The sequence below is a fragment of the Camelus ferus genome, chromosome 1 (assembly GCF_009834535.1).
Source record: "Camelus ferus isolate YT-003-E chromosome 1, BCGSAC_Cfer_1.0, whole genome shotgun sequence".
NCBI lineage: Eukaryota > Metazoa > Chordata > Mammalia > Artiodactyla > Camelidae > Camelus > Camelus ferus.
In genome coordinates, this window is record NC_045696.1 from 62,336,296 (window position 1) to 62,348,474 (window position 12,179).

General features: G+C 43.2%; 1 protein-coding gene across 4 annotated transcripts in view; it reads right to left on the reverse strand.

Moving 5' to 3' along the window:
• BDH1 (3-hydroxybutyrate dehydrogenase 1) overlaps nucleotides 1-12,179 on the reverse strand; it is a 39,224-nt gene that overhangs the window by 9,770 nt on the left and 17,275 nt on the right. For all 4 annotated transcript variants that reach the window (XM_014554429.2, XM_014554428.2, XM_006178964.3 and 1 more), the window contains 2 exons: nucleotides 11,744-11,854; nucleotides 499-640 (listed from right to left, as the gene is read on the reverse strand). In XM_014554429.2, coding sequence (XP_014409915.2) covers nucleotides 499-640; nucleotides 11,744-11,854 — 253 coding nt within the window. The remainder of the gene's footprint in view (nucleotides 1-498; nucleotides 641-11,743; nucleotides 11,855-12,179) is intronic.

Consider the following 12,179-nt stretch of genomic DNA (forward strand, 5'->3'; position numbering starts at 1 on the left):
TGCTGTCCCCCAGCACAGCCTGTGTGCTTCCCCCACAGTTCCTGCTCTCCCTCCTCCTGGAAGGCCCCTCCTGTGCTCTGCCACAACCTGCACTGACTGACCCATCCCCCAGGCCACCCCGAGACTGGGCTACGTCCTTCTGTCCTGTGCTGCTCCCTGAGAGGGGATGTGGAGATCATCTGGGTCAGCCACCTACCTCCCCAATGAGCTGTGAGATCCTTGGGATCAGAGATTATGTCTTGGCCGTCTCTGTGTCCGCAACAGCAGCCCAGCACCTGGCCCAGAGCGGGCACTCAATAAGCGCTGGCTAGACTGACCTGCACTGCCTCACTGCAGTGTGAAATTTAACCCACTTCCTCCTGCTCTGCAGGAAGGAAGAGCTCAGACAATAGAGAAAGCTGTCTTTTGGCAGGATGTTAGCAAATGGAAGGTGGTATTTGGGGAAGGCCCCCTGGGATGGCCTGGGCGCTACATCCACTGCCCCAAGGTGCCCCCTACCTTTCTCAGGGTCCTTCAGGCTTGAGCGGATGATCTCCAGCACTTTGTCTACCTCTTCACTTTTGCAGACGTTGAGCTGGACGGTTCTTAATCGATCACTCTTCAAGTTGTCCAGCTCCTTGACCCCATCACCCTCTTTGTCCTGGGGAGGACAGAAGAGTTGCTTCGCCCGCCTCCTTCCTACCCTGAGTCCAGGGTGAGGTCCAGGGCCAAGGCAGGGAGCTGCCCCAAGTCCCAGCCAAAGCCCGGGGCTTACTAACAGCTTACTAACAGCCGCAGGTGGTGGTCTCCGGAGGCCCTCCCGGGCCCGCTCCACCAGCTGGTGGTTCTAGTCACCCCCTGAGCACTGATGACATATCAAGCCCAAACTAAGACACAAATTCCCAAAGCCTTACTGGCAGGATTCTTTCTCTAAGCAGAGGTTGCAAACTCAGTACCTACCAAGGCCAGACCACGGGGAGGGTGGGCCCTCAGGAATGGAGCACATGCCTTGCCTCTTACCACCTGCCAGCTGTTGCCCACTTGGGTATGTAAGTCCAGGGTTGCCAGAGGCTTACATTTTTTAAGCTAGTAATTAGGATCTCCTAACTTTTTAAGTGTTGGCAACTTACACTTAAAAAACCAAAAAAAAAAAAAAAAAAAAAAAAAGAACTAAACCAGTATATGGGCCAAAGCACATCCACAGCCACATGTGACCAGCAGGCTGCCAGTTTGTTACCTCTGTTCTAAGCCAAGAGCCAGTCATCTCCAGGTTGATCAGAGACCAGAGCCCGGCTCTAATTCCAGTTCAGTCTCTAACCAGTCTCTGCACGCAGGTGCAGCCCTTAAGAGGTGCCCAGTTTTTCCAGCTACGGTTGGAAATCAGAGTATCGCCACCTGTCCTGACCTGCTCAGGTTAATGGAATGAGGAAATTGTTGTTGCTGTTATTTTAGACCTGCTAAATGATAAAGCACTATGCAAATTTAGGTATTATTAAACATGAGAAAAGTGTCACTCACTCAACAAACATTTCTTGGGCCTCTATTATATTCCAGCACTGTGCTAAGAACACAGGCACAAAAATAAATATCTCTTCCACTCCTAAACTGTCATCTTCCACAGGGAGCCTCCCCAGGGGCTCTGGAGGAAGCAACATGGTGTGCCCCCAGCCCCTGAGTTTCTGCCCTACATGGCAGCAGGAATGCCAGCTACAACCAGAGTCACCTCTGCACAGAGCAGCCAGGTGTGAGGCTCCAAGGCTTGGCTCTGAACCCCCCTAGAGGTGTCAGTCTTCCCAAATGACATGGTGTCCCATCTACAGGGGAACCAACAGGCCTGGAACTCCTGCTGCCATTCCCACAGAGGGCCCCACCAGGAACTCCCTGTGATGCCATCTTCAAGTCCAGAGGCTGGAGGGGCTGGTACCTACAGACATCTCTTTTTCCCACCGACAGCACACAGGCAACAGGAAAATACATACCTTGTTTTAATTTAGTCTTGGTATCGTGGTTCCTTGAACGGCCCTCGAGGCAGAGCCTGGGAGGTCTGAGCCTCCAAGGGGTGCTGACGTCTACTGCCACTACAACAGATTGGAGCTGAGGTGCACGAAAGCCAGCTGAGTGTCCTTTCCTCCTCTGGACTTTGTTAACCCTGTTGTCATCTTGCAACAACTTCAGACCCCATACCTGTGCCTCTGTCAGCATCAACCCGATGCCCTGCAGCCCCAGAAGGAGCCCTGCACTCCAGGTCAGGGAGCCCGCAGAAGCTTAGTTTGACAGCTTGGTAGCTAAGTCTTCTCATGGAGGAAAGCGAGGGTTAATCTCACTGCCTACAGCTTCCGGGTCAGCATTCAGGCCCCCAGGAGAGAAACACCACCTCCTGCCTTCTCCTGACAGACTTGCCCAGGAGTCCTCCTCTGGCCTCTGAGCTGCCTGCATGTTCTGTTCCTGACAGCAGGGATAGGGACGGTCAGTTTGTCCCCAGCTGATCCAAGAAAACCTTTCGCAACCCCCCTCAGCCCACAGCCTGCTGACTGTGGCAGTCTGCCCACTTCCAGAGCCACCTGTCCGAGGGCCAAGGCCTCACTGCCTGGGCCATACTGCCTCCCTGGCTCCAGGGTTTCTGTCTTTGTCCACGTCTGCCTTGCTGCTCAGGAACAAGCACTCTTTCCTACTGTGTGGTGCCCTTGTACCTGGTTTTTTGATAAACCCACTTCTTTCACTATCCCTTTAAACTTCCAACGGTAAGCTATTTTTTCCACTCCTAGACGAAACTTCAGGCAAGTCTTATAGATTTTCCACTCACTCTTAGATCATAGAGAACCTCTTTGTTTTGGCATAGAGTCCAGTTCAGTCTATTAATCAAATAATTCCAGCCCAGGCTGGTTGGAATACCCAAAGTCTCAAACTTGTATTCAATGTAGAGCCTGCCCTGCCCCAGGCCTGACAGGGCGCGGGGAGTGGGATGCCGGGCAGCAGGGCTGGAGGCTGTCTTTCTCACTATCTTCTACCTCCTCCTCCTCTCCTGGTCCTTAATCTCTGACCCTTTCAGCGTTGGGTGCAGGGGCTAGCCAATGGGAGGGCAAGACTTCAGTCTTCTGAGGGTGGTACCATTTTTGTTGGCCCTTGTTGCCCTGGGTCAGCAGATACACATGAGCTGGACCTCCCGCCTTAGGATACTTCTGTGGGTTCCACAGAGATCCCTCCACTGGACCATCCCCTCCTCCAGCTGGGCATCTCCTTCAGCCTGGGCTTCAGTGGGACACCCCTCTGGCTGGGGTCACATGGAACCTCCTCGGTGTCTCACTGGGCAGATGCCCTTGAGATGACTCCAGGCAGCTCTCCCCTTGTCACATCAGGTCCAGGCAGCAGTGTCCTGCCTGGGTAGGAGGACACCCTCTCTCTATGCAGTTCTCTCTGCTCTGCCTCCAGACAAGCCACGCCAGCTCATTTTAGGGCTTTTAGACTTCTTTTGGTAAATATCAACACACCATTCTGTGACCTCCAAACTCCAAGGCACAAAAGGTAAGCTTTCCAAGAAAGCTCTCTTGAAGCACACCTCATTTCACTTGAGACCAGAGGGAAAATATCACAGCACACTAACTACTCTTGCCAACCTCTCAACCTCTTCTCCTCAAGTTACTACAACATTGAGGCAGGTGAAGGACTCATCCTGACAGAAAGGATTCACAGTCTCTCAGCACCAATTGTTAGGTGGTCTAGCACCTCAAGGCAGGATGGGAGGATGCTCAGCACGTGTTATACATGAGCATTTATCACACGTATTAGAAACACAGTGACAAGAGAAGCAAGCCTGGGGCATTGGAATATTTACAGCATGAGCCAAAGGAGGAGCCAGCAGAGAAGATGGAGAAAAAACGAGAGCAGGGTGTCCACGAAGTCAAGAAACAAAGCGTAACAAGCAAGAGTGGTTTGTCAGAGGCATTCAGAGCCCCACCTTCCTTTCTCAGCTTCCTTTTCCTTCAGCTACCTCAGACTCCCGGTGGTGCCTGGATATGTCACCTCCACTCACCACAGGGAACTCCTATCTGTCCTTCCAGATGGTGATGAAATGCCACCTTGGCCCACCAAGCCTTCCCTGCACTCCCAGAGAGAGACAATCTGTTCCTTCTCTGATACAGATCTTACCACTGCCACCTCCATTCTCATTCGTGCTATGCCCCTCTTACTTACCGGACTTCAGCCACAGAGGCCTCTTGCTGTTTCTCTAACACCCTGGGTACACACCCTTCTCGGAGGTTTTGGCTTGGCTCTCCCGTGTTCCCCACACGTCTGCAAGACTCGCTCCTTCGCCTACTCCCAATGTCACCTTCTCAGTGAGGTCTTTCTTCCCTCTTTAAAACCAAGCACCTCCTCTGCCACATTCACCCTCCATCTTCTTTTCCTGTTTTATTTTTCTCCATAGCGTTTATCATCTCAAGGAGAAGGTATTTACTTATTTACTGTATTCCTTGTCTATCTCCTCCCCTCATGTAGGCTCCACAGGGCAAGAACTTGTCAATGAATTGGTACAAGCTGTATCTCCAACTGAGAATATTGTTTGCTCATAGTAGGTGCTCAATAAATATTTTTGGATGAATAAATAAACAGAGCGGTAGGAGCAAAAGCCTGATCCAATTTGGGGAAAAAAAAAAATGAGAAGCAAATAAGTGAAACTATGTAGTGCCAACATCCCTCTGGGGATGCTTTTCTACAACGGGAAGCAGGGAAATGGTGTAGTAGTACACACAGGAAGTGGAGCTGTGTCGGGGTGTGTGTGTGTGTGTGCACATGTGTGTGCATGTATGCCAGAGTCGGGGGTGAATTATGTAGGAGGGTGGAGACATCTGATGGAGCAAAGTCCTTGGGTTGGCCCGAAGCGCAAGTGGAAGGGTGACTCTAAATAAGGGCAAGCAGAATGTTTGGCAGATGTAGCCAGACTCCATCATGCGGCTTAACATCTCAGAACTAGGTGGAGGACTGATCTCCCATTTTCAACTCCTGCAGCACTTTATCCATAGTCTGCAGTGGCTCTGACCACCTTCTGAGCTGCATAACTCATTCAGACCTCTAGTGACTTCCAGTCCCGCTAGCTTTTAATCAGAAAAGACAGACCATGACACCATAATACTCAAGAGGTAGACACCACAGACATAACCTGGCAGTGATCTTGTCTGGTATTCTCTTCAAAGTAACTCATAGAATTACTGCCTCAGGAGCAGAAGGACCTAAGATATCCAGTCTGACCCCCTTATTATAAGTAAGAGCAGATTGAGGCTCGGGGAGGGGAGATGTTTGCCCAGTCTTCAGGTTAGTGGCTGATCTGGGACTAGCACACGAGGCCCCAACTCCCTCTCGAAGGCTCCTCTGTAGCACTGAGTCCAGGCGCAGCCCCTGTGGCACTGGACAAGGCAGCACAATGGTACAGGTGAACATATCAGCAAGAACTTTAAAGATACAAAACTTTTTGTGGCATCATAGCTCCTGCCAGGACCTGTTAAGGCAGGTCCTCATTATGCAGAGAACCCATCTCTGAGCATGGCCACACCCTTCATCCCCATTAGAGAAAGTAGGCACTGCCATAGCTCTTGAGGGGAGCAATCTGGCAGATTTGAATAAATTCTAAAATCTGCATACCTTTCCACCTAGCACTCTCACACCTAGAAATGTTTCCTAAGAATTACTAATGAAAGCACGCAAGAATAGGTACAAGACTATTCACTGTGGTGTTGTTTATAATAACAAAAGTAAGAAATAAAGTGCACAGATGAATTTCAGTTACTTTGGGGCAAGAAACTGAAATGATAAGACCCCACTTTTTTATATCATACACTTTTGTATTATTTGACTCTGTTATGTATATGTACTATTTTCATAATTCAGAAGGAGTAAAAATTAAAAGGACAAACTCTTCTCTGACCTGAAAATATGCTCAGACCATAGCAATACAAATTACTTTATTATTTGTATTTATTTATATTATTGAAATTTTTACATTGAACAGATGTTGGTCTATAGATATTAAACCTAGAGTAAAAAAATTCCTTCCCAGGGTTCCTACTGCCTTCAAAATAAAGAAAAATGTCTCATCCATTGAGCAGAGAGAGAAAGTTGTCATGAATACCCATCTTCCCTTATTCTATAGCAGTAAAACCCCTGTCTTAAAGCAGGGTACATACTGTCTCAGAATACTGACTGTATTTCCCAGCCTCCCTAGCAGCCAGGTAGGTCATGTGACTAAGTTCTGGCCAATAGAATGAGAGCACAGGTGCTGTATGTAGCAACTTGTGGTCATGCCTTTAAAGAACAGTAAGAGAAGCACTCATGGTAAAAGAAATATACATTAAAACTCTACTGAGATACATTTCTCACCTATCAGATTGGCAAAAATCGAAAGTTTGAGGTACATTCTGTTGATGAAATTATGTGGAAACAGGTACTCTCATACATTACTGGTGGGAATGCAAAATTATACAACCTCTATGATAGAAAATTGGGAAATATCTTTTTAAATGATGATATATTTTATTAACCCTTTGACCTAAGAGTAATCTTACTCATAGGAATTTACCCTAAAGATAAACCTCCAATAATATAAAAATACTTATTTACAAGGTTATTCATTGTGGCATATTTGTAACTGCAAAATACTGGAAAACATCCTAAATGCTTGTACATATATAGGAAACTGGTGGAGTAAACTGTGGAGTACTATGATGCTTTTAAAAAAAGTGAGGAAGATCTCTGAACTCATGGAGGGGTTTCCAAGATATACTGATAAGTTTTTTTAAGTATGAAAGAGCATATACAGTATGCAAACAGTTGTGTAGCAAGGGTGAAATAAAAGAGGAGAAAACATAGGAGGTGGAAGAATATTTCTTTTAAGTTTATATTTTTATATAATTTTGATTTTAGATCCTTGTTAATGTTTTACATCTTCTAAAATTAAATTAAATCAACAAGAATGAGGAGAGCAAAATACAAACAAATAAATGAATCAAACTCTTCTTCAAATTAGTAATATAATAATAAAGAAAAAAGAATTAATCCAAGTAACTTCTAAACACAGCATTTTGTATACCTTGGTCAATAAATTAAAAAAACACTTTAAAGAAATTCTGAGCTCTACTGTGGTGGCCACAGTAGGCTTCCTTTCAGGACAACCTGCTGGGTTTTTTGTTTCGTTTTGCTTTTTCGTTTATTGGGAGTTTTCATTTGTTTGTTTCAGGAACTGGTGTTTATTATCAAAGTCATATTTGATATCAACAAGATACAACTACAGAAAAACTGAACATTGATATCTCAATGCAAACAGTCAAATGGAACCCTAGCTATTAAAAAAGTAATTCAAATTAAGCAATCGAATTTTTTAAACATCTTTATGCGTATAGTCAACAAATTAAGATGGTTAACAAGAAAAATACAAATTAAGAGGTCTGGTATTGATGTTTAAAAACAGCAACTGCTTAAGCATTTCTATTGATTCAAACATCAATCTCTCGGCCACTCAGCTTCATCCCATTCATCATCTGGCAGGCTCTCTCAGGCACCTCTGGTGACTCAAACTTAACCACACCCTACCCCCTTGGACTTCCCATTCTTCATCTTGCTGTTGGCATACAGCACAGCAGCCACATTCATTGACAGAAGGTCTCTGGCTGCTGTACCTTTAGATTCACTGTGGCATGAGTGCCATGGCCACGGCCATGCTTGCCTGGGCTGCTTTCAGCCAATGGCCAAGCATGGCAGGACTACTGGGCCATTCTTGCCCAAGGCAGATCTCCTCTAGCAAACAACCTTTGCTTGGGGACTCTCCAACATCCTAGCCGAGACTCTGACTAGACTGCAGTCTGAAGCTCTGCATAACTAATCCTCTTTCCTCCAATTTCTTTTCTCAGATCTGTATTACAATCTAAAGGATTTCCCTGACTTTTACTGCTCCATACCTTTAGCCATTACAGGTATTTTCTAAATCAGTCTCTTGCACATCTAATCCTACTTTGGCATCTGCTTCTTGCAGGATCTGAACTGACATTACATCATAGTAGGTTTGTTGTTTGTAACAATATGAATGGAGCAATTCTGAAGCAATTGTGTGTGTACTGTAGGATAAACCAAATTAGTAAATCTGTCAGTTAGTTGGGTATCAGGGTTCTAACCGCAGGAAAAGAAACAAATATGCAATGAGTGAAGCAGGAAGAATGCTATTGTGTTGAATTGAAATAGGTCAGTATAACCTTATGAATACTGTGTGTGATATTTACAGGAAATGTATATAGGAGACAGGATAGATATAGATATAATGTGTGCATATGTATATATGTGTATATGATTATCTTCTAGCTCTGTCCACTGAGAGGAACAAGGAGCAGCAATGCCCTATTAGCAATGAGCCCATCTAATGCCCAGATGTTGGTTTCTAAATTCCACTAAAAAGAACCAAGTAGAAACATATGTCTACAACGAGACATGCATGTGAGGGTTTATAGCAGCATTAGTCATAATGGCCAAAAATCCAAACATGTTTATCCAAATATCCATCAATTAGTAAATAAATTTTTTAATGTAACATATCCATACAATAAAATACTACCCAGCAGTAAAAAGGAATGAACCACTGATAAATTCTACAATATGGATGAATCTCAAACATATTATGTGAAGTAAAAAAAAACCAACATAAAAGACAATTCATTATATGATTCCATTTATATGAATAGTCCAGAAAGGGCAAATCTAGAGAGACAGAAATCAGTGGCTACCTAGGACTAGAGGTAGGTATGGGTAGGTGTGCAAATGATAAGGGGGAAATTTTGAAAGCTGGAAATGTTCTAAAAGTGGATTGTGATAACAGTGTCACAACTCTCTAAATTGGGGGAACTGTCCCCTAATTACTTTTGCAGCTGCATGTCCCAATGCTTCTATTTCATGTACCCAAAATTCCACTTGATTAGTCCCAAAAGATCCTCATGCTTCCCAGCCTATGGCCAGGTTACTCCTTCTGTCTGATAGGTCATTCCTTCCAGTCTCCACCTATGACAGCATTATTCATTCTCCCTGGCCCAGAACAAATGTCACACCTTCTGTCATGCCACAGTCAGTCCCTTCTTTCAATGCATTTTCATTAAACATTCTTTGCACAACACTGAGAGTGCTCTCCACTCTAATTCTTCCAGCTGTGTCTGTGCATGGCTGTCCCATCACCACTGGACAGTACTCCTTGGGGGCAGAGACCAGGTCTTATTCTTCTGAAGCACCTAGCAAAGTGCCAGGCACATTATTAGCATTTGGCAAATGAATGAATGAATGAATGATGCTAAAAGGAAGAGAGACTGATGTGAATGGAAAAAGTATCAGCTGTTTTAAGCAACAGATGAGCCAGTTATTAGGAAAGCAGTTAAAAAATAACTACAAATGCTGGCCCAGGTCCTGAGTAATAATGATATTAAATAAATTCTCAACTTGAAGTAGGATTCTGGGAAGATGGCAAAGCAGAAAGCACCAAGAATCTGTCTCCCCACCTAGACAATAAGTGTGCTGGCAGCATCTGTCTAATGTAACAATTTTGGAACTCTAGAATCTATTGAAGGCTTGCAACTTTCTGAGGAATGCTTGTATGGTAAATTGTGGTTAATTTTGACCAATCTCACCATTTCTATTCAACATATTACTGGAAGTTGTAGCCAGAGCAATTAGGCAAGAAAAAGAGATGAAAGGCATCCAAACTAGAAAGGAGGAAGTAAAATTACTGCTTGCCAATGATATGATCTTATATGTAGAAAACCCTAAAGATTCCACAAAAATAAAATCTTGTTAGAACCCATAAATGAATTCAGAAAAGTAGCAGGATAAAAGTCAACACACAAAAAATCAGTTGCATTTCTATATACAAACAGTGAACAATCTGAAAAGGAAATTACAAAAACAATTCCATTGACAATAGCATCAAAAAAGAATAAAATACTTAGGAATTAACTGAACCATGAAAGTGTATGTTGTTTCTTGTACAATGAAAACTATAAAACATTTCTGAAAGAAATTAAAGATGACAGAAATAAATGGAAATATATTCCGTGTTCATGGATGGAATGACTTAATATTGTTAAAATGCCAATGCTACCCAAAACAATCTACAGATTTAATCCAATGCCTGTCAAAATTGTCACAATATTTTTACAGAAAGAGAAACACCCATCCTAAAATTCATGTGGAATCTCAAGGGACCCCAAATAGACAAAACAATCTTGAAAAAGAAGAACAAAACTGGAAGACTCTGCCTTACTGATTTCAAAACTTACTAAAAGCTACAATAATCAAATAGTCTATTGGCATAAAGACAGACATATGAACCAATGAAATAAAACAGAGAACCCAGAAATAAACCCTCATATATATGGTCAAATGATTTTTGACAAGGGTGTCTTGACCACTCAATGGGAAAAGGACAGTCTTTTCAATAAATAGTGCTGGGAAACTGGATATCCACATGTAAAAGAATGAAGTTGGATCCTTACCTAAAACCATATACAAAAATTAACTCAAAATGAATTAAGGACCAAAACAATAAAACTCTCAGAAGCAAACAAAGGCCCAAAGCTTCACGACATTGGATTTGGCCATGAGTTTTTGGACATGACACCAAAGGCACAGGTAGCAAAATTAAATAGGCAAATTGGACTTCATCAAAAATTTTAAAATTTGTAGATCAAAAGACTATCTGCAGAGTGAAAAGGCAACCCACAGAATGGGAGAAAATATTTGCAAATCATCTATCTGATAAGGATTTAATATCAAGAATATATACAGAAATCCGAAAACTCAACACTAACAACAACAACAACAGAACAACCCAATTCAAAAATAGGCAAAGGACTTCAATAGACATTTCTCTAAAGAAGATGAATGAATGGGCAATAATCACATGAAAAGGTGCTCAACATCAAAAATTATGAGGGAAATGCATTTCAAAACTAAAATGAGATACCTCCTCACACCCATTAGGATGGTTACTATAAAAAAAAAAAACAAAAACAGAAAACAGTAAGTATTGGCAAGGATGTAGAGAGATTGGAACCCTTGTGCACAGTTGGTAGCAATGTAAAATGGTACCATTACTGTGGAAAACAGTATGGCAGTTCCTCAAGCAATTAAAGATAGAATCATCATGTGATCCAGTAATTCTACTTGTGGGTAAATACTCAAAAGAACTGAAAGCAGGATCTTGAAGAGATAATTTGTACACCCGTGTTCACAGCAGCATTATTCACATTAGCTAAAATGTGGAAGAAACCTAAGTGTCCATCAACAGATGAATGGATAAGCAAAGTATGGTTTATACATACAAAGGACTATTACTAAGTCTTAAAAAGGAAGAAAATTCTATAATATAGTGCAGCATGAATCAACCTTGAGGATATTATGTCAAGTGAAATAAGCTAGTCATAAAAAGACAGATACTGCCTGAGCCCACTTATATGAGGTACTCAGAGTAGTCAAATTCATAGACAGAAATTGTTGCTGGGGGCTGAGGGGAGGGGAGAGTATACAGTTATTGTTTATATTAAGTATAGAGATTCAGTTTTGTAAAATGAAAAGTGCTATGGGGATGGTTGCACAACAATGTGGATGTATTTAATACCACTAAACTGTCTACTTAAAAATGGTTGAGATGGTAAACTTTGTTATATGTATTTGACTGCAATTTTAAAACCCAACCAAATAATAGCTGTGTATAAGGACAGTGATGATGAAGATGACCATCTCTTACCTTCATCAAGCAGCCAGCAAACACAAGGAAGCCTTCTGAGTGCAGATGCTTGGCCAAGGAGAACCCAAATCCAGAGTCACAGCCTGTGACCAGGACAGCTTTGCTGCCAACCTGTTTTAAAATGTCAGACTCCACATTAGGAACCCAGGATCCTAACTAGATGCCCAGGCCTCCCCTGAGCAGTAATAATTAGGGCTTCCTGAGTGGGCCAGGCCTGGCCTTCCCTGCCTGTCTCTTGTTGTTTGGAGAAGCACCATAGTACAGTAGAAGTGCCTGGACTCAGAATCAGGGGACCAGGTTCTAACTCAGACTCTGCCACCAACTAGCAAGTTCGCCTGGGGAAGCTACTTCCTCTTTCTGGACCTTATCTAGTTTCCTAATCTACAATCACCATTATCTCCACCACCATCATCACTGTCATTTTCATCATCAGGTA